Source organism: Trichechus manatus, unplaced genomic scaffold (assembly GCF_000243295.1).
Source record: "Trichechus manatus latirostris isolate Lorelei unplaced genomic scaffold, TriManLat1.0 scaffold00070, whole genome shotgun sequence".
NCBI classification, from domain to species: domain Eukaryota; kingdom Metazoa; phylum Chordata; class Mammalia; order Sirenia; family Trichechidae; genus Trichechus; species Trichechus manatus.
This window is the reverse complement of record NW_004444006.1, coordinates 7,228,783-7,251,078: the sequence shown is the minus strand read 5'-3', so window position 1 is coordinate 7,251,078 and position 22,296 is coordinate 7,228,783. Positions and strand designations below refer to the sequence as shown.

Sequence of the window (22,296 nt, the reverse complement as noted above, 5' to 3'; positions counted from 1 at the left end):
ATAGGTTAATTTAGTTCTTCTACCTCTGTTTGTGTTAGTTTAGGTAGGTAGTGAGTTTCTAGAAATTTGTCCATTTCCTCTAGGTTTTCAAATTCGTTAGAGTACAATTTTCCATAGTATTCTGTTATAATTGTTTTAATTACAGTTGGGTCTGTAGTGTTATCACCCATCTCATTTCTTATATGGGTTATTTACTTCGTCTTCCATTTTTCTTTTGTCAGTTTGACAATGGTTTATAAATTTTGTTGATCTTTTCAAAGAACCAGCTTTTGGTCTTGTTAACTCTTTTAGTTGTTTTTCTATTCTCTATTTCATTTAATTCTGCTCTAATTCTTACCATTCCCTTTTTGCTGGCTCCCAGGGGCTTCTTTTGCTGCTCTCTTTCTACTTTTTCCAGTTGTAGGGTTAATGTTTTGATTTTGGCCCTTTCCTCTTTTTGGATGTGTGTATTTTTTGCTATAAACTGACGTCTGAGCACTGCTTTTGCTGTATTCTAAAGGTTCTGATAGGATGTATTTTCATTCTCTTTTGATTGTATGAATTTCTTTATTCCATCCTTAATTTCTTCTATAATCCAGTAGTTTTTGAGAAAGGTGTTGTTCAGTTTCCATGTGCTTGATTTTTTTTTTCTTGTCTTTTCTGTTATTGATTTGTACTTTTATGGCTTTATGGTCAGAAAAGATGCTTCGATGCTTTGGATTTTGTTAAGGCTTCCTTTATGGTCTAATATGTGGTCTATTGTGGTGAATGTTCCATGTGCATTGGAAAAGAAGGTATCCTTGGCAGCTGTTGGGTGGAGTGTTTGTTATATGTCTATGAGATAAAGTTGGTTGATTGTAGCATATAGATCTTCCGTGTCTTTGTGACCTTCTTTCTGGTTGTTCTGTCCTTCACCGAAAGTGGTGGGTTTAAGTCTCCTACTGTTATTCTGGAGCTGCCTATCTCACTTTTCAATGCTGTTAGAGTTTGTTTTATCTATTTTGGAGCCTTCTTGTTGGGCGCATAAATATTTATTATAGTTATGTCCTCCTGGTGTATTGACCCTTTAATCATATAGTGTCCTTCCTTATCCTTTGTGGTGGATTTTACTTTAAAATCTATTTTGTTAGAGATTAATATTGCCACTCCTGCTCTTTTTTGAGTGTTGTTTGCTTGATATATTTTTTCCATTCTTTGAGTTTTAGTTTGTTTGTGTCTTTAAGTCTGAGGTGTGTCTCTTGAAGGCAGCGTATAGACGGATCGTGTTTTTTTATCCAATCTGCCACTCTCTGTCTCTTCACTGGTGCTTTTAGTCTGTTTACATTCAGTGTGATTATTGATATGTATGAGTTTAGTGCTGTTATTTTGCTGTCTTTTTTTTTTGGTTTTGTTGACAGTTTCTTTGTTCCACTTAATTTTCTGTGCTGAGTCATTTTCCTTTGTCTATTTTCTGGTTATCTTTTTCATTGTTGTTGATTTTGTATTTGCTGAGTCTTTATATTTTTCTTGTTTTTTATTTTGACGTGTAGGATTGTTAGTTTCCTTTATGGTTACCTTAATATTTACCCTTAATTTTCTAAGTTTAAAGTAGTCTTTTATTTCTTTATTTTGCCTTGACTTCCTGTCCATATGAAAAATTTATGTCTACATTTTTAGTCCCTCTTTTTTGTTTTAATATTGTCATCTTTTACATATTGACATCTCTGTTTCCCTATTTTCACTGTTTTAGCTTTGATTTATTTTTTGTGACTTACATATCTGAGTTGATATGTGGTTACTCTGTCCTGTGTTCTAGTCTTGGGTTGTTATCTGATGTTATTGATTTTCTAACCAGTGAACTCCCTTTAGTATTTCTCATAATTTTGTTTGGTTTTTGCAAATTCTCTAAACTTCTGTTCATCTGGAAGTGCCCTAATTTCACCATCATATTTGAGAGACAATTTTGCTGTATATATAATTCTTGAGTCACAATTTTTTTCCTTCAAGTCTTTGCATATGTCATCCCACTGCCTTTTTCCCTGCATGGTTTTTGCTGAGTAGTCTGAGCTTATTCTTATTAACTCTCCTTTGTAGATGACTTTTCATTTCCCCCTAGCTGCTGTTAAAATTCTCTCTTCGTCTTTGGTTGTGGCAAGTTTAATTATAATATGTCTTGGTGAGTTTCCTTTGGCATCTACCTTATGTGGGGTTTGATGAGCATCTTTGATAGATATCTTCTCATCTTTCATGATATCAGGGAAGTTTTCTGTCTACAAGTCTTCAACAATTTTCTCTGTATTTTCTGTTATCCTCCCCTCTTCTGGTACTCCAATCACTCGTAGGTTATTCCTCTTGATAGAAACCCATATAATTCTTAGGGTTTCTTCATTTTTTTAAATCCTTTTATCTGATTTTTCCTCATATAATTTGGTGTCAAGTGCTTTGTCTTCAGTCTCACTCATTCTGACTTCCATTGTCTGAATTCTCCTATGACTTTTTACTGAGTTGTCTAATTCTGAAATTTTATTGTTAGTCTTCTGGATTTCAGATTGTTGTCTCTCTATTTGTTCTTGCAGAAGGTTAAATTTATCAGTATGCTCCCTTTATTGCATGTTTGCTGTTTGGCTTAATTTCCTTCCTAATCACTTGAGGAGTTCTGTATATTGATCTTTTGTATTCTGTCTCCGGTAATTCCAAGAAATTTTCCTCCTCTGGAAAATTTCTATATTCTTTATTTTGGGAGCTTGCTGAAGACATCCTGGTCTGCCTCTTTGTGTGATTTGGATATTGACTGTTGTCTCCAAGCGATCACTAAGTTATTATATTTATTTATTTTGTTTGCTTATTGTAGCCTAGCTTCTTGTTTTGTTTTAATATGCCAATATAGGCTGCTCTTGTTAGCTAGCCTGGTCACCGGTGCCCATGAAGCTCCAATGTCCTGCCATCAGTGGCCAGACCTGCCACTGAGTATGTGAACCTTGAAGTCTGCCCACTCCTCCTGTGTGGATTCAGCTCAGGTGTCCAGGTAGTCGGCCACCAAGTGTGTGGTGCAGGCTGTCACCTGCAGTCCTAGACAGGCATGTGGGTGATTGGTGTAGGCACAGGCATCTGGCTGCAGCAGGGGGACACACACTGAGCATGGCAGGGGGCCAACGACTACCCCGGCGTGTCCAGTAGGAAAATGTGCCCCTGTTCCCTAGGGTGTGTAAGTGGGTGGGTTTTGCGGTCAGATTATGAGCACCCACTTCTGTTGGCTGTAAGGCCTGGGGGGCACCTCTTGTTCTTGGGCCCCTGTCGCAGGTTGCTAGGTCGCTTATGTGGAGCCACCAGTCCTGAGGCCTCAGATGTGGGTAGGTGAAGACCCTGTCACAAACCTGCCACTTCACAGCTGAAATAGTTGAATTTAGACTTCAGGTATATACACTGTTTTACTGGGGTAATTAGGGCCTATGCTGTTGAAATGGGCCCACAGAAGTCTATGCAGGGGCAAAGGCACTCAAAGTCCGTGAATCCCTTATGCCTGTGCTTAGGCAAAGGAGCTGTGCCTACCTTAAGTTCCTGGCTTAGGCGAGTCAGCAGATTATTTTTTCCCCCTCTTTGTTAATTTATTCCCTCTCTAAGGCCAGCAGAATGGCTCAGGGTGCATGACAGTTCCTCCTTCCAGCTCTGGGGACTTGGCAATTGCTGATGCCGTCCTGGACCCAGTGCAGAGCAGGGAGCAAGGAGGTAAATGGGAGAAAGGTTTTTCCCTAAGGGAGGTGTTTTTGATCCGTGTTGCAGGCCAGACGCAAGAACTTACCTTTCACTATTGTGGGCTACTTCTCACTGGTTCTGTATGGCTAAGTAGACTCTATGCCGCTGGGTCTCTTCTGATGTAGAAAACGCCCCCGAGTGCCACTGCTTGCCTTCCTGACTGTGCTCCCTGAGCTGATCCGGGCTGAAAGGCTCTGGCTCCCGCTGGGTCAGGTATGGCAACTCCTTGCTGCTTCCAAACCATCTCCCCTCCTGCTGCCACTCAGTCCAATTCTTCAGCTTTGCCTTTGATGTTGAGGGCTGCTAGACTGTTATATGTAATCGATGCACTCGTTTTTTTGGGTCTTTTTTTGTTAAAGGGATGACTGGAATTTTCTAACTGCTCAGCCATCTTGACCCCACCTTCTGCTCTTTATTTCTTTTTCTTGCCTTATTGCTCTAGCTAGGACTTCCAGCACAATGTTAAATAGGAGTGGTGATAGATGATATCCTTTTCTTGTTCCTGTTCTCAAGGGTAATGTTTTCAGCCTCTCTCCATTAAGAATGATGTTGGCTGTTGGTTTTGTATAGATGCTCTTTATTATGTTGAGGAATTTCCCTTCTATACCTATTTAATTGAGAGTTTTTACAATGAATGGGTGTTGGACTTTGTCGAATGCCTGTTATGCATTGATTGAGATGATCATATGATTCATTTATTTTATTTATATGGTGGATTATGTTGATTGATTTTCTAATGTTGAACCATCCTTGCATACCTGGTATGAATCCCACTTGGTCTGTTTCCTCGTGTGTCTGTTAGCTGCTTGAGTGTCTTCTTTGGTGACATGTCTGTTCATTTCCTTTGCGCATTTTTAATTGGAGTATTTGTCTTTTTGTTGTAGAAGTGTTGAATTTTATTATAGATTTTAGAGATTAGACCTTTGTTTGATTTATCAGAGCCAAAATTTTTTTCCCAGTCTATAGGTTCCCTTTTTACTCTTTTGGTGAAGTCTTTTGATGAGCATAAGTATTTAATTTTTAGAAGATCCCAGTTATCTAGCTTATCTTCTGGAGTTTGTATCTTGTTAGTTATGGTTTGTATCCTGTTAATGCCGTGTATTAGGATATCTAGCATTGATGCTAGTTTTTCTTCTATGATCGTTATAGTTTTTGGTTTTATATTTAAGTCTTTGATCCATTTTGAATTAGTTTTTGTGTATGGTGTGAGGTATGGGTCCTATTTCATTTTTTCACAGATGTACTTCCAATTTTGCCAGCACCATTTGTTAAATGGACTTTGGGCCCTTGTCGAAGATCAGGTGACCGTAGGTGGATGGATTTACATCTGGGTTCTCGATTCTGTTCCATTGGTCAATGTATCTGTTGTACCAGTACCAGGCTGTTTTGACTACCACAGCTGTGTAGTAAGTTCTGAGGTCAGGTAGTACGAGTCCTCCTACTTTATTCTTCTTCAGTAATGCTTTACTTATCTTGGGCCTTTTCCATTTCCATATTAAGTTAATGATTGTTTTTTTCCATCTCATTAAAAAATGTTGGTATTTTGATCGAGATTGCATTATATTTGTAGATTGCTTTGGGTAGAGTTGTCATTTTAACAATGTTGAGTCTACCTATCCATGAGCATGGTACGTTTTTCCATTTATGGAAAAGAATGTGTGCTTGGCATCTTTTGGGTGGAGTGTTCTATATATGTCTGTGAGGTCAAGTTTGCTGATTATGGTCTTTAGATCTTCTGTATCTTTGTTGAGTTTCTTTCTAGCTCTTCTGTCCTTTACCAAGAGTAGAGTGTTGAAGTCTCCCACTATTACTGTGGAACTATCAATTTCTCTTTTCAGTGCCGTTAGATTTTGTTTTATGTAATTTGGAGCCCTGTCATTTGGGGCATAGATATTTATTATGGTTTTGTCTTCATGATGAATTGTCCCTGTAGTCATTATATAATGCCCTTCTTTGTCTTTTATGGTGGATTTTGTCTTAAAGTCTATTTTATCTGAGATTAGTATTGCTACTCCTGCTCTTTTTTGGTAACTGCTTGCTTGATGCATTCTTTTCCATCATTTGATTTTTAATAAATTTATGTCTTTGTTTCTAATATGTGTCTCTTGTAGACAGCATATTGATTGATTGTGTTTTTTATCCATTTGGTCACTTTTTGTCTCTTTATGGGTACATTTAGGTCATTTACATTCAGTATAATTATTGATATGTGTAAGTTTATTGCTGTCATTTTGCAGTGCTTATTTGTGGTAGTGATGCTTTCTTTGCTCCTCTTACTCTCCTTTGCTGAATTCCTTTTGTTTTTGGATTTTTTTTTCTTCTTTCGTTTTTGTGCTTACTAAGAAGTATTTTTTCTTCTTTATTTTGACGAGTATGTTTGTTAACTTTCTTTGTGGTTACCTTGAAGTTTACCCGTATCTTCATACGTTTGAACCAGTCTTTTATTACTTGGTGTCACCTTGACTTCCTCTCCATTTGAAAGTTCTATACCTACACCGTTTATTCCCTCTTTTATTGTTTTGTCTTTGTTGTCATTTACAGATTAACCCCTCTGTTTCCCTGTTGTAAATCTTTTAGTTTTGATTTATCCTTGCGAGTTCATTACCTAGGTTGATGTTTGGCTGATGCGGTCTTGTGTCCTAGAGTCAGGCTGTCATCTTTGACAAAGGACTCCCTTTAATAATTCTTGTAAGTTTGATTCAGTTTTTCCATATTCTCTTAATTTCTGTTTATCTGTAAATGTCCTAATTTCACCCTAATATGTGAATAAAAGTTTTACAGGATATATTATTCTTTGTTGGCAATTTTTTTCTTTCAAGTTTTTATATTGCCTTCTTGCCTACATGGTTTCTGCCAAATAATCAGAGTTTAGTCTTATTGTTTCTCTTCTGTATGTGATTTTCATTTTTCTCGAGCTGTTCTCTGGATTCTTTGTTTGTCTTTGGTTTTAACAAGTGTGATTATGATATGCTTTGGTGGTTTCTTTTGTGGTCCATCCTAAATGAGTTTTGTTGAGCTTTTTGGTGGTCAGCTTTCTATCTTTCATGATATTAGGGAACTTTTCTGTTAGCAATTCTTCAGTGATCCTCTGTGTTTTCTGTTTTCTACCCCTGTTCTGGATCTCCAATGGATTGCAGATTTTTGCTTTTGATAGTATCCCTCATCGTTCTCAGGGTTTCTTCATTTTTCTTCATTGTTTTCTCTGATTCTTCCTCAAACGAAATGGTATCCAAGTATTTGTCTTCAATTTCGCTGATCCTGTATTCCATTGTTTCAAATCTGCTCCTGAAAACTTCTGTGACACTGTCCATTTCTGAAATCTTGTTTATTTTTGGATTTCTATTCACTGTTTTTGTTTGATTTCTAGTTGTGAATTTATTTTCACATTTTCTTCCTGTGTTAGTTTCCTTAATTCTTCCATTGTTTTATCTTTCTTTTCCATGATTTTGTCTGTATTTTTCATGATTTTTGTCTATTTTTATCCTCATTTTTGTCTACTTTTTCCTTCTTCTCTTGGATAGCCCTGAATATTAGAGATCTGAATTCCCTATCAGGTAGTTGCAGTGCATTTTCTTCTACTGGGAGGTCATCTGGTGTTTTATTTTGGATGCCTACTGGAACCATCCTGTCTTAATTTATTGATTGTAGGTTTGTTTGTTTTGTCATTGTTCTTGTTTTATTTGATTAGGTGGGCTGAGCATTCTTTATTTTGTCATCTGTGGCTACAATACTTCTCACCACCTTGTCCAATGGGCAGGGCCAGTTGCTCAGCTGTGGTGCATACTGGGACCAACAGTGCCGGGCCGGTGTCAGTGCAGGCTGTTTATGGTAGGTCATGTCTATGCTGCTTGGGAGTGCGATGCTCATTGCACAGTGTATATAGGCAGGAGGAAGGGGGGAGGTTGTGATGGGTGGAGCTAAGTGGATATGAGAAAGAACAGAAAGAAGAGAGAGAAACAACAGCCAAGAAAGAAAAAGTGCTGAGGAAGTCTGCTGTTGGAGTGGTGCAGATCCAGGGAATCTGTGTGCTGGTGGCTTTCTAGCTGGGCCATGAGACACATTCTGTCAAGAAGGGACAGACACAGTATACACAGCTAGGTGGGCAGGAGAAAGGAAAGGAAGGAAAGGTGAGAGATAGGAAACTAGATTTAAAAAAGAGAGAAAATTGCACACATGCCAGGTGGTTTGGAGGACGGATAGGAATGAAGGTAGAGAGAGAGACAAGAAACTGAGAAAAAAAGAAGAAAGAAGAAAAATAGGCCATAAGGGATCCCACCGGATGCTGTTCCCCAGCCTAGTGGTGCTACACAGCCCATCAAGAAGGAGCAGAGATGGCACATGGAGGCAGGAGTTCAGGAGAAGAATAAGGAAGTTAGAGAGATACATGAAACTGAGAGAAAAAATAACAGGTGGTTGGGAGAAAGGAAAGGAAGGAAGTTAGAGAGAGACAAGACACTGAGAAAAAAAGAACGAAGAAAAAAATTCCCCAAGGGAGTCCACCGGAATCTGGTTCCTAGCTGAGCTGTGCTGCACAGCCTGTCAAGAAGGAGAAGAGATGGCACAAGGCACCAGGTGTTTAGGAGAAGGATAAGGAAGGAAGGTAGAGAGAGACAAGAAACCAAGAAAAAAAGAAGAAAAAATGCCCCAAGGAAGCCCACTGGAAGTGAGTTTCCAGCTGAGCAGCTCTGCACTGCCAGTCAAGAAGGAGCGCGGATGGCACATACTGGCAGGTGTTCAGGAGAAGGATAAGGAAGGAAGGTAGAGAGACACAAGAAACCGAGAAAGAAAAAAAAAATGCCCTGAGGAAGCCCACTAGTGTGGAGGCATGCACCGGGGAAGTGGCTCCCCAGCTGAGTAGCACTGCACAACCCATCTAGAACGAGCAGAGATGGCACACGGCACCAGGTGTTCAGGAGAAAAGAAGGGAAGGATGGTAGAGAGAGACAAAAAACTGGTGAAAGGAAAAAGAATCCTCAGGCAAGCCCACTTACTTGGTGATGCAGACCAAGGAAGTGGCTCCCTAGCCGAGCGGTGCTGCACAGCCTGTCTAGAAGGAGCAGAGATGGCACACAACGCCAGGTATTAAGGAGAAAGGAAAAGAAGGAAGGTAGAGATGAGAAACCTAAATACGAAGAAAAACAACAAGGAAAAAAATGCCCCAAGGGAGCCCACTGGTGTGGCTTTGCAGACTGGGGAAGTGGTTCCCCAGCTGAGTGGCACTGCACAGCCTGTCATGAAGGAGCAGAGATGGCACATGGAGCCATCTGGTGTTCAAGAGAGAGGAAAGGAAGGAGGTAAGAGAGAGAGAAGAAACCAAAAGAAGCTAAAAAAGCAACAACAGCAACAAAAAAATGGCCCTGAAGGAGCCAGGCAGTGTGTGCAGGATGAATCCAAGTGGCAAAGAGCCGGTGTTTCTGCAGCCAAGTGACCTTGGCCCGCCAGAAAGCCACGGAGGCCTAGCAGGGGGAAGAAGTGTGGAGGATAGGAAAGCATGTGTTGCTGATTACCAGGTGCTCTCTCTCCTGCTGGGAACTCCATGAACCTGCCTTGCTGTACTCCCTGTCCACCTTTCTTGGTGGCTGAGGAGTCCAAGATCCATGACACATTAGCTGATAGGGGACCTCCACTCTCTATCTCTCCTCACTCTCTGTTCTCTGTCAGTTTCTTATTCCATTCGGTGTTTGGTTGAGTTCTTTATCGCTTCCTTTGACACTTAGGGTACCAGGACTGATGTTTGTCTCTGTTTTGCTTAGTTTTTTGGGTCTTTGCTGTGGAGGGATGATGTGGTGTTTTTGGGTATAGCACCATGTTGCTCTGTCTCCCATCTGTACCCGTTTAAACAGTAACTCCCCATTCACCCTCCCCGCAGACCCTGTTAACCTCTAATCTCTGTATCTATGAATTTGCCTATTCTAGATATTTCATGTAAGTGGAATCATACAATACTTGTCCTTTTGTGTCTGGCTTCTTTCACTTAGCATAATGTTTTCAAGATTCATCCACGTCATAACATGTATCAGAACTTCATTCCTTTTTATGACTGAATAATATTGCATTGTATGTGTATACCACTTATTACTGTGTATTTTGAGCTGGTTATTTATATTTAGCTAGAACAACTATCATTGCTAAAAAGATTAGAAAACAAAATAAGACTTTTTTAACACTAGTAAAAATACACTAAAATTGACTTGTAGACAAATAGCTTGTCATTTCCTTTTAACCAATTATTGGTATTCTTTCACTTTTTAGGCAGTTGCTCAAGGGGATTTTCAAAGAGCATCTATGTTTGTACTGCGCTGTAAAGATATGCTGATGAGGCTACCCGAGATGGTGAGTGAATCTCCGCATTTATTTTACAAGAGTTTGAAAATATGCTATATCAAGTTTTAGGAAGAATCACTACTACTTCATGCAACCCTTTGAAGATTCTATTTGAGATCTCTTCCCACTTATTTAGCTGATTTTTAAAATATTTTGTTTCCTTCTTTCTTTACCAGAAAGGGCATTTGGGAAAAAAAAATGATAAGGGTTATTTCTTAAAATTTCTTAGCTTTTTCTTTTATTCTCAAACCATTTAATTTTTCTCCATATTCCATGCTACATGATGAAAGAAAGAAAAAAAAATGAGAGTTTATTTATTCCTCTGCTGACAAAATTGACAGCAGGTAATCATGTCCCTGCCAAAGTATCTTCTTATATTGGGATGTAGAGGTGAGGGAGATTTGATAGGATAAAACCTGCTTCCCGGCTTGGATCTCATCAAAATTCCTAAATTTTTGTTTTTCCACCTCATTGCCCTTTTCCATTCTTTCTCCCCTGTTTCAGTGCCTATGCTTATCAGCCTTTCCTATCAGAAAGGGAATTTATAACTGATATATTTGGATGTTAAGGAGAGTATTCCTAGAGCTCCATAAATTGTAATTTCTTGTGATATTGATCTTACATTTTTCTCAAATTCTGGTTATAATATAGAAATTAATTCAGAAAACATTTATATATTGCCTGCCTGCTATGTGCCAGGTACTAGGCTACTTAAAAATTTCTGAACAATTTCAAATTTACAGAAAAGTTGCAAGAATAGTACAAAGAACTCCTGTATACCCTTTGCCCAGAGACACCATTCAAGTTCCCAGGTAATGTCCTTCATAGAAAATGGACTCAATCTAGGATTGCACCCAATCTCTAGCCTCTTTCAATGTGGAATACTTCTTCAGCCTTTCTTTGACTTTTATGACCTTGGCAGCTTTGAAGATTACAGGCAAGTCATTTTGTAGAAAGTCCCTTAATTTGGGTTTGTCCAAAGTTTCCTCATGATTAGAGCAGGCTATGAATATGAGAGCAGAATATCACGGAAGTGATTGTTCTCCTCATGGCATACAGATTCGATTTATCATATTGCTGTCGGTGTTAACTTTAATCTCTTGATTAAGATGGTGTCTGCTAGGTTTTTTTACTGTAAAATTGTGTTTTTCCCTTTTTTATTAATAAATATCTTGTGGGGGAGATACTTTGAGACTTTTTAAAATCTAGTTTCTCATCCCACTTTCACCCACTAGTTTTAGCATCCATTGATATTTCTTGCCTAAATTATTACTATGATGGTTGCCAGTGGCTATTTTTCTAATTTCAACCTCTCTACATTTGTTAGTTGATTGTTGTTGTTGGTTGCTGTCAAGTTGATTCTAATTCATGGCCACCCCATGTGTGCAGAGTATAACTGCTATAGGGTTTTCAAGGCTGTGACCTTTCAGAAGCAGATCACCAGACCTGCCTTCCGAGGCACCTTTGGGTGAGTTTGAGCCACAAACTTTTCAGCTAGTAGTTGAGCACTTAACTGTTTGCACCACCCAGGGACTCTTCCCCATTTAATTATTCATTTATATCAGTGTGAAGTCATGGGCTCCTATTTAATTCAGTGGATTATAATCTGTTACTATCTTTTTTTATATTATTATTTATTTTTTTGAACCATTTGAAAGAAGGTTGCATACATCATGACCCTTTACTGGTTAATACTTCAGTATGTATTTCTTAAGAATAGGGTATTTTCCTTTATAAACGCAGTTGCTGTTGTTGTTAGTTTCTGTCAAGTTGACTCCAACTCATAGCAACCTCATGTATAACAGAATAAAACTTTGCCCGGTCCTGCACCATAGTCGCAGTTGTTGCTGAGTTTCGGATCATTGTCGTAGCCACTGTGTCAATCCATCTCATTGAGGGTTTCCCTTGTTTTTGTTGACCCTCTAGCTTTACCAAACATGATGTCCTTTTCTAGCAATTGATTTTTCCTGATGACGTGTCCAAAGTAAGTGAGACAAAGTCTCTCTGTGCTTGCTTCTAAGGAGCATTTTGGCTGTACTTCCTACAAGACTGATTTGTTCATTTTTCTGGCAGTCCATGGTATGTTCAGTATTCTTTGCCAGCACTACAATTTGAATGCATCAATTCTTCTTTAGTCTTTCTTTTTCACTGTCTAGTTTTCACATGCATCTATGAGGCAGTTGATGATGGCTTGAGTCAGGTGCACCTTAGTCATCAAAGTGATGTCTTTGCTTTTTTAAGATTTTGAAGAGGCCTTTTGCAGCAGATTTTCCCAGTGCAATATGTTGTTTGATTTTTTGACTGCTGCTTCCATGGGCGTTGGTTGTCGATCCAAGTAGAATGAAATCCTTAACAATTTCAATTTCTTCTCCATTTATCATGATGTTGTTTATTGGCCCACAGTGCACTTACAAAATTCAAGACTTTTAACATTGAGAAATATTTTAATATGATATACAGTTCATATTCTAATTTTTTCAATTGTCCTAATGCTAATTTATAGCATTTGTCTTCCGCTGCTAGTCTATCATCCAGTTTGGGATCATGCTTTACATTTAATTATCATATTTCCTTAGTCTCCTTAAATCTGTCTTTATCTTTCATGACTTTTTTATAGTTTATTTTATTTATTTTTTTTGTTGAAAATGTATGCAACAAAACATACACCAATTCAGCAGTTCGTATGCGTACAATTCAGTGACTTTGGTTAAATTCTCTGAGTTGTGCAACCATTCTCACCCTCCTTTTCCAAATTTTTCCTCCACCGTTAACCTCAGCTCGCTACTCCCTAAGTTTTTCCTCTAACCTTTTGAGTTGCTGTTGTCAATTTGATCCCATATAGATAGTTCTTTAAAAGAGAACAATGATCAAGGCAGCCATTTTTTACTAATTAAGGTATTGTTTGGTTTAAAGAAGACTTCAGGAAATATTTTTGGTTAAAGGTTTAAAGATTATTTTAGGGCAATAGTTTCAGGGGTTAATCCAGCCTCTATGGCTCCAGAATGTCTGGATCCCTTTCATGTCTTTTTCCAAACAGGTTTCTTGAATTATAATTGACATATAATAAATTATATACATTTAAAGTGTACAGTTTAATGAGTTTTGGCATATGTATACACCTATGAAACCATCATCACAATCAGAATAATGATCATTTCCATATTCCCAAATGTTTCATTGTGTCCTGCTGACTCCTCCCTAACCCTCTTCCACTTTCTGTAACTATAGAGTAGTGTGCATTTCTAGAATTTTATGTAAATGGAATCATAAATATATACTTTTTTGTCTGGCTTCTTTTATTCAATGTAATGATTTTGAGATTTATCTATTTTTGCATATCAATAGTTATTCTTTTGTATTGCTGAGTAAAATTCCAATATATGTATATACCACAATTTGTTTGTCTATTCACCTGTTGATGGACATTCAGGTTGTTTCCAATTTTTAATTTTTAAAATCTATTATAAATTAAAAAAAAAAAATCTGTTGCTGTTGAATTGATTCTAACTCATAGTGACCCTATAGGATGGAGTAGAACTGCCCCATAAGGTTTTCAAGGCTGTAATCTTTACAAAAGCAGACTGCCACATCTTTCTCTTGTTGAGCGGCTGGTGGGCTTGAACCGCTGACCTTTTGGTTAGCAGCCGAGTGCTTAACTACTGTGCCACCAGGGCTCAAGAGGATGGCATAAGACTGGTCAGCATTTCATTCTGTTGTACATAGGGTCACTATGAGTAGGAATGGACTCGATGGCACCTAACAACAACAACAACATTACAGATAAAATTGCTTTGATCATTCATGTACAAGTACTTGTGTGGTCATATTTTTTTTTCTTTTGAATATGTACCTAGGATTGGAATGAATGGCACATATGGTAAGTGTACAGGTTTCCCCCGCTATCTGAAAGTAGAACATTCCTATGAAACCTTTCGTAAGCCAAAATGGCATAAAGCGAAGGAGCAATTACCATTAATTTATATGGGAAAATTTTTTGAGCATTTCCAGACCCAAAAAAATAACCTACCAAATCATACCAAATAACACATAAAACCTAAAATAACACTAAGATATAGTAAAAGCTAAGATGCTGAGTGTAGTTCCCAGGGAAAGAGCTTGGCGATGCCCACTTTTGCTGCTCTGGGTGCTTGCTGCCTCTTTAACAGCAAGCTGCAAAACAAATCCTGAATGCTATTTCCTCTCTTTACCTTTCTTTGTGAAAGTGAAAATCCTCTTCAGATTTCTTTCAGTTAGTCAAAACATGTACTAATGTAGGTCTTTCATAAAAGTGAAGTGGCATAGAACAAACTTGTGGAAAGCGGGGCATACCTGTATGTTTAACTTTTTAAGAAACTGCCATACTGTTTCCCAAAGACGTTGAATCATTTTTCCCTCCCACCTACAGCATTTGAGGGTTCCATTTGCTCCACATCTTCACCAACACTTGGTATGGTCAGTCTTTTTAATTTTAGCCATTCTTATTGGGATGTAGTGGTATTGTTGTTGTTGCTGTATAGTTATTGCTTTTTTTTCTGTGTCTGCCTCCATGATTTTTCCTTTGTCTTTTAGTTTTCAGCGGAAACCCTGATGTCATGGGGTAAAGAGTTTTGCTGCTAACCAAAACGTTGGCAGTTCAGATCCACCAGGTGCTCCTTGGAAACCCCATGGGGCAGTTCTACTCTGTCCTGTAGGGTCGCTATGAGTTAGAATCAGCTCAACAGCAACGGGTTTGTTTGTTTGTTTTTTAGTTTTCAGCAGGTTGCTCTTGATGTGTCTGGGCATGATTTCTTCGGGTTTATTCTGTTTGCGATTTGCTGAGGTTCTTGAATGTATAGATTTATATGTTTCTCCAAGTTTGGGAGGTTTTTAGCCATTATTTCTTCAACCGTTTTCAACACCACATTCTTTCTCTTTTCTGGAACTCCAGTGATATGAGTTTTAAGCCTTTTGTTATGATCCCAAAGGTTCCTGACTCTCTGTTCTGTTTTCTTTTTCAATCCTTTTCCTCTTTTTTTTCAGATTGTGTAATTTATATTGATCTGTCTTCAAGTTCACTGACTCTTTCCTCTGTTATCTCCATTCTGCTATTGAGTTCATCCAGTTGGTTTTTAAATTTCAGTTATTGTATTTTTCAGTTCTGACATTTCTTTTTAGTTTTTCTTTATTATTTCTTCTATTTCTGGGGTTGGCAAACATTTTCTGAAAAGGGCTAAGTGGTAAATATTTTAGGCTTTGTGGGACACATATGGTCGCTGTTGCATAGTCTTTGCTTTTTTATTTTTATTTTTACCCAAGTTTTTATTATCTTTTCATTATTCTGTATGTTATCATTTCATAATTAAATCAAGTTACACATAATGTTTGTTCATAGACCTACAAAGTCACTTTACAGATTTTAAAGAGTGTTTTTTTTTCCCTCCACTGCTTCAGCATTTCTGGAAAGTTTACATTTCAAGTCTCCCACATTTTGTCATCTTTGGTGGGTGAGGAGCCTTTGATTCAGATACAAGAGAGACCCCAGGATGACACTCTGGTTGTGGTGCTGTCAAGGGCTGTCCACTCAGGGCTGCTTTGGGGCCTGCTGAGGGGCCTGAGTGAGTCAGGACCTCTCCGGCTTCTGTTGCTCCCAACTCATTCCGCCTTGTGTAGGGCCAGGATTAGGGGTACTTGCCACTCCCATGAATAGGAAGAAAAGGTCACATGTGTAATTAACTATGAGGTAGACCAGATCCTACGGACTCTAAGACACCCTCTTTCTTCTGTATTTCAATATCCCTGAAATCAGGGCACCACAATATCTGACAGTGTGTCCTGGCTCAATGGGCAGTATGCCCTTCCCTTCTTAGTGGTCTACACAGTAGTGGTGTGTCTTACAATTTTATAGCATCTTCGATTCAGTGAAAGACAGTAGGAAGAAATACATTCAAAAAATTATTTTCCCCTGTGAAACACCCAGACACACACTGAAACTAGCACATACGTATTGACCAAGTATGGCCCTTCTCCAGCCTCTTTTCCTGCCCCTGTAGAATTTTGTTTGCAGATAATGGAGACCTGAAAACATGTATGAGACCAAGAACTCTTAAGCTGCTAACAGATCTCCATCCCTGCATCTGATCTGCTCTGTGACTTCCAGGTTCCCCATCTGTTTAACTGGGAGTCTAAACACACTAATGAGTAGTACAAGTACTACCAGTATACTTACTGTATAAACCACGAAGAAAGGGGGGAAAAAAGTAGCCAATTAAACCCAGACGCACCATCCGACTCTATGGTACCTTGATTTCAGAGATGCCAAAGTGCAAAAAAGTGTCATAGATTTAATAAAATAAGGTCCACCCCACAGTTAATTATAGAACTTTAGTCTCAATCAATGGAGAAATGTTACCAGAGAGTGCCTTTAAAAATGTATGGTGATTTCCCACCAGAGGATCTTGGGCCTGTCTCCTCACTTTCTCCAGATCAGATCACAGGAAGAATGTGACCTGGGAGACAGGGTGTCTAAGGTCTAATCCTGGCTCAGCAGTGGCCAGCCATGTGACCTCCAAGGAATTACCAACCTTTCTGAGCCTCGCTTGCTTCATCAATAAAATGGAACCAAAATATGTCTTCCCCAAATGTCTCCTGGGGTTTTTTTCCCCAATAATTTTATTTATTTACTTATTTTGTTGTTGTTGAGTTTTTTTGTTTGGTTTTCTCTTTTTTTTAACAACCCTTTAAAAATGTAAAAACCATTCTTAAACCATTCTGAGCTAACAGGCCATATCTGGTCTATAGGCTGTAGTTTGCTGATCCCTGTTCTGTTTCTTTGGTGAAACTTTCTAATTTTCTATTTGTTTCAAGAGTGTTCATGATTGCTTGTTCAAACAGTTTTATAATAGCTTCTTTAAAGCCCTTATCAGATAATTCCAGCATTTGTGTTATCTTCTCATAGGCTTCTGTTGATTGTCTTTTCTCATGCAAGTTGAAATTATTGAGGATCTTCATATACCAAGTAATTTTGGATTGTATTCTGGATATGTTGAATATTATGTTATGAAACTCTGGGTATTGCTTAAATGCTATGGAGAATGTTGATATTTTAGTTTTAGCAGGAAGTCAACCTGGTTAGATTCAATCTGCAATTTTCAACTGGCCTTCTGTGGGTTGTGGCTCTAAGCCTTTACAGTGATATTTGGATTTGTCCTGTACATGCAATACTCGCTGGTCAGTCTGATACCTGGGCAGAGGTATATCCCTTCGCTCAGTGTCCAAAGTTTTTGGTATGCTAATTAAAATTAAATCCATGCATGCCCAGGTTGTGAGATGAGCCCAGGACTTCGTAAACAACTTTATGGTGTTGCTTTTCTGAGTTCCTCTCTCTCCATGCTCTTCTTGGTGGTTTCTGGATCCCTGCAGCATTGCTGTTTAGTACTGTGGCCAGTAACAGCCCATATCTGCAATTTTACTGTGTCTGGGGCCAAACAGTGAAAGGCAGAGAAAGAGAAATAGAAAGCAATGGTGTTTGGCCCTCTCCTCTTGAAACTGCAGCTCCACTGAATGAAGAAGAAAGCTTCTCTCCCTCAATGTTTTGACTCTTGCAATTCCCCATAGCTGCCACTACTGTTGCCACTATGGGATTGCCTAGGGGCTGGGGCACAAGAGAATGGAGAAAAGAGAGCAGGAAAAACAAAACAAAACAAACAAAAAACAGGCTTTCTGTTTCTCCATCTGAACTCCTTGAGCCAGAACTAGAGGAACTCTCTCAATCTTCACTATAGTGCTCACTTCTGGGTTTCTGGCTGCATTGTTTAGACTAGGTTATATCAGAGGATAAAAATGCTAAACTCATCACCAGCTTCGTTTGTTGTTGGTTTGAATTTGATGCTATTCCCTATCTGCTTGCTCCTTTTGTTTTTCAGAGTCCTCAAATAGTTCTATGTGTTCTGTCCAGGTTTTATAGTTACATTCAGTGGGAGAAGAAAAAAAGGTGGCATCTTACCCAGAACCAGAACTCCCATTATTTATTTTGAAGTTCAAATTTTCCCAGACTTGACCACTAGGAGCCCCTTTAAGCTGGCTTCTATATCCTTTTAACTTGTTACTATCACTTTTTAGTATTTCCAAAATCCCTATAACTCAAGTGGCTAGTGTTACAGGAAAATATATAAAACTGGATGTCAGGCATGTCTGACTTGTTATCGGGATGTTTCTAGTCCTTTGAAGAGGATTTTATGAAGTTCTTAAAAAAACAAAGAAACCTACTCTAAAGCAAGTTAAACTTAATTAGCTTCTCATTTTGAAGTAAATGTATATCATACAACACTTCTAGAGGTGTTATGACATCAAACAATGAAATGGTTGGAAATAATCGATTTAGTGTCCAACTATTATAAGTGCATAGTAAAACCTTAACTGGAATAATTGGGACATAGTGGTGTTTTGCTTAACTGAACTTCCTTGTTTAGCGAGAGTTAGAAAATTATTCTAATTTGAACATTTACTTAAAAAAATCGACATATATTTACCTACCTTGGTACGTAGAATTTCTTTGAGATTCCTGTAATTACTCAAGACAAGCTTTGTGATCTCTGTACAGCATTGAGGAAGGAGCTGCTGCTAGTGTGGCTAGTTGCACGACACTGCTCTGAGAATCAGTGTCCTTATCTGTAAAATGAGTGTATGACATGATCTCAAAGGTCCCTTCAGTACAAAAATTTCTAGTCTTCTATTTGGAGAAGCTCTGGGCCATAACCCAGAGGGTATGTGTGTATTCTGTGTGTGCATATTTATAGTAAAATCTGATAGCAGCTTGTTTACTTAATTCTTTACCTCTTTTCCCTTAAAGTTTGAATCCTTAATGAGAATTTTATTTGGATTAATTGGCTCGTGTGTTATGGCTTGCTTTTTTCTTTCTACTTTAGTTTTTTCTAGAATTTATCTTCAGTGTAAAGCTGTACTTCATTGTAAAATTTTCACTTACACAAAGAAAATGGACAATCTTTTAGAGTAATTCATTCAAAATTCAGGTAGATTTCATTGCTGCTGTCTAGGAATATAAAGCTTCTAAATGAAGTCTGGACTTACAATTATTCTATTCTCTTTTGCCTATTTAAAATTAGCATTTTGTGACAGGGATTACAATAGAGGGTCCCAGACAGAGTGGTAGAATAATGTAGAACAAAATTCAAATTCACATACACACACACCCACAAGACCAGACTTACTGGTCTGACAAAGACTGGAGGAACCGCTGAAACTATGTCCCTGGACACTCTGCAAACTCAGAACTGAAGCCACTCCCGAAGTCCACCTTTCAGCCAAAGATCAGACAAGCCTATAAAACAAACAATAGCACACACGAGGAATGTGCTTCTTAGTTCAATCAAGTATATGAGACCAACTGGGTAACACCTGCCCCAAAGCAAAGAGGAGAAGGCAGGAGGGGACAGGAAAACTGGAAGAATGGACAAGGGGAACCTGGCATGGAAAGCAAAAGGGGAAGAGTGCTGACACAATGAGGGGATTGTAACCAACGTCACAAAACAATTTGTGCATAAATTTTTGAATGAGAGATTAATCTGAGCTGTAAACTTTCACCTAAAGCACAATGTAAAAAATTTCCATTTTGTGGCCAAATACTTGAAACATAATGTGTAAGATTTTGTACATCTCTCTATGTAGTAAAACCACATCTTATAACACAAAAGTGAATCACTCCTCTGTAAGTAAAATTCAGTTTTCTGCCTGTTGTGGCTAGCTGGGATATAATTGTTTTCTCTGACCCTTTCCACCTACTGCTTTGTGTATCTGGGAGACAATAACTCACTTAAGGGTATATACATTCCTTCCACACTGAAAATAATTTGAACCATAAAAATGACTCACTGAAATCTTCATAATGACATTTTCCATTAAATTTTAAGTGAGTTATATACTTTTAAACTAAAAACAGCATAAAGAAAGCTTGGCCAGACTTGTTCATGTTTTAGACTGCAGCAAGGCTCTTCATGTAGCCATTAAAACATTAACACCTCTAAAAAAATCAATGTTTATTTTTACCTCAGACTGTCACTGTTATTTCTTAATGTGTATGGTATACTTTTTATGCCTTTTTATATTTGATTTTAATTTTTGTCAATGTATAGGGTCGCTATGAGTTGGAACCAACTCTATGGCACCTAACAACAACAACATATATGTACATAGTTTAAAGAGAAAAATAATTCTATAATTCTTATTACAAAATTACCAGTCCTCCTGCCCTCCTCTACTTCTGTCTCCCAGAACAGCTACTTTCAATTTTTTAGCTGGTTCTTTTTAGTACTTACCTCCGTATCTCTAAATAGGGTTCTTATACTACTACTTTTTAATTTTTTAGTTTTAGACATATATTGACATCCCACTTATTTTCAACCTGTCCCTACCCCCAAGTCCACACATATGCTTGCTTCCTATCACTCCATTATCTCTATATCCACCACCACCACAATTGCTGTAGAGTCAACACTGCTTCATGGGGACCCCATGTGTGTCAGTGTATTTACCTTGCTCCATAGGATTTTCTGTTTTTTAAATTTTTTATTGTACTTAAAGGTGAAGGTTTACAGAACAAATAGTTTCTCCTTAAACAGTCAGTACACATATTGCTTTATGATGTTGCTTAAAAACCCCATGACATGTCAACACTCTCCCTTCTTGACCTTGGAGGACCTTTTATTTTTTTTTTTGGTGAAAATATACATAGCCACAAATACACCACTTAAAAAATTTCTACATGTACATTTCAGTGATATCAATTATATTCTTCCCGTTGTGCTGCTATTTTCACTATCCTTTTCCAAAGTATCTAAAATTTTATTTATTTGTTTCCATACAAAAATTTATACATACATTGTTATGTGACTCTAACTGCTCTCCCCATAGTGTGACAGCATACTCCTCCTTTCCATCTCTGATTCCCCATGTCCATTCAACCAGCTCATAACCCTCTCTGCCTTCTCATCTCACCTCTGGACAGAAGCTGCTCATTTAGTCTCTTGTATCTACTTGAGCTAAGAGGCACACTCCTCACGAGTATCACTTCATGTCCCACAGTCCAGTCCAATCCCTGTCTGAAGAGTTGGCCTCAGAAATTGTTTTAGTTTGGGGCTCAGAGAGAATCCAGAGGCCATGCTTTTTCATTCTCAGTCAGACCATTAAGTCTGGTCTTTTTACTAGAATTTGACTTCTGCACTTCTGCACCCCACCTTTCTCTTGCTGCATCAGGGACTCTCTGTTGTTTCCTCTCAGGGTGGTCATTGGTGGTAGCCAGGCACCATCTAGTTTTTCTGATCTCAGGCTAATGAAATCTCTGGTTTATGTGGCCCTTTCTGTCTCTTGGGCTACTACTTTCCTTGTGTCTTTGGTGTTCTTCATTCTCCTTTACTCCAGGTGGTTGGGACCAATTGATGCATCAGATTGCCACTTGCAAGCTTTTAAGACCCCAGACGCCACTCACCAAAGTAGGATGCAGAACATTTTCTTAATCAGGTTTGTTATGCCATTTGACCTAGATGTACCCTGAAAGCATGGTCCCCAGACCCCTACCACTGCTACTCTGTCCCTCAAAGTGTTTGATTGTATTCAGGAAACTTCTTAGCTTTGATTTAGTCCAGTTGTGCTAACTTCCACTGTAGTGTGTGCTGTCCTTCCGTTCACCTAAGATAATTCTCATCTACTATCTAGTTAGTGAATAACCCTCACCCTCCTTCCCCACCCTCATAACAATCAAAGAATGTTTTCTTCTGTGTTTAAACCTTTTCTTGAGTTCTGCTGATAGTGGTCTTATACAATATTTGTCCTTCTGTGACTGACTAAATTCACTCAGCATAATGCCTTCCAGATTCCTCCATGTTATGAGATGTTTCACGGCTTCATCCTTGTTCTTTACCATTGCGTAGTATTCCATTGTGTGGATATACCATAATTTCTTTATCCCTTCATCCGTTGATGGGCACCTAGGTTGTTTACATCCTTTTGCTATTGTGAACAGTGCTGCGATGAACATGGGTGTACATATATCTATTCGTGTGATGGTTCTTATTTCTCTAGGATATATTCCAAGGAGCGGGATAGCTAGATCATATGGTACATCTATTTCTAGCTTTTTAAGGAAGTGGTAAATCGATTTCCAAAGGGGTTGTACCATTTTACATTCCCAAAAACAGTGTATAAGTGTTCCAGACTCTCCACAACCTCTCCAGCATTTATTACTTTGTGTTTTTTGGATTATTGCTAGCC

At 38.4% G+C, this 22,296-nt stretch overlaps 1 protein-coding gene across 1 annotated transcript in view; it reads left to right on the top strand.

The window, feature by feature from the left end:
- Nucleotides 1–22,296, top strand: part of TEX11 (testis expressed 11) — a 523,552-nt gene that overhangs the window by 53,768 nt on the left and 447,488 nt on the right. Inside the window, exon 7 of the mRNA XM_012556596.2 lies at nucleotides 9,964–10,044. Coding sequence (XP_012412050.2) covers nucleotides 9,964–10,044 — 81 coding nt within the window. The remainder of the gene's footprint in view (nucleotides 1–9,963; nucleotides 10,045–22,296) is intronic.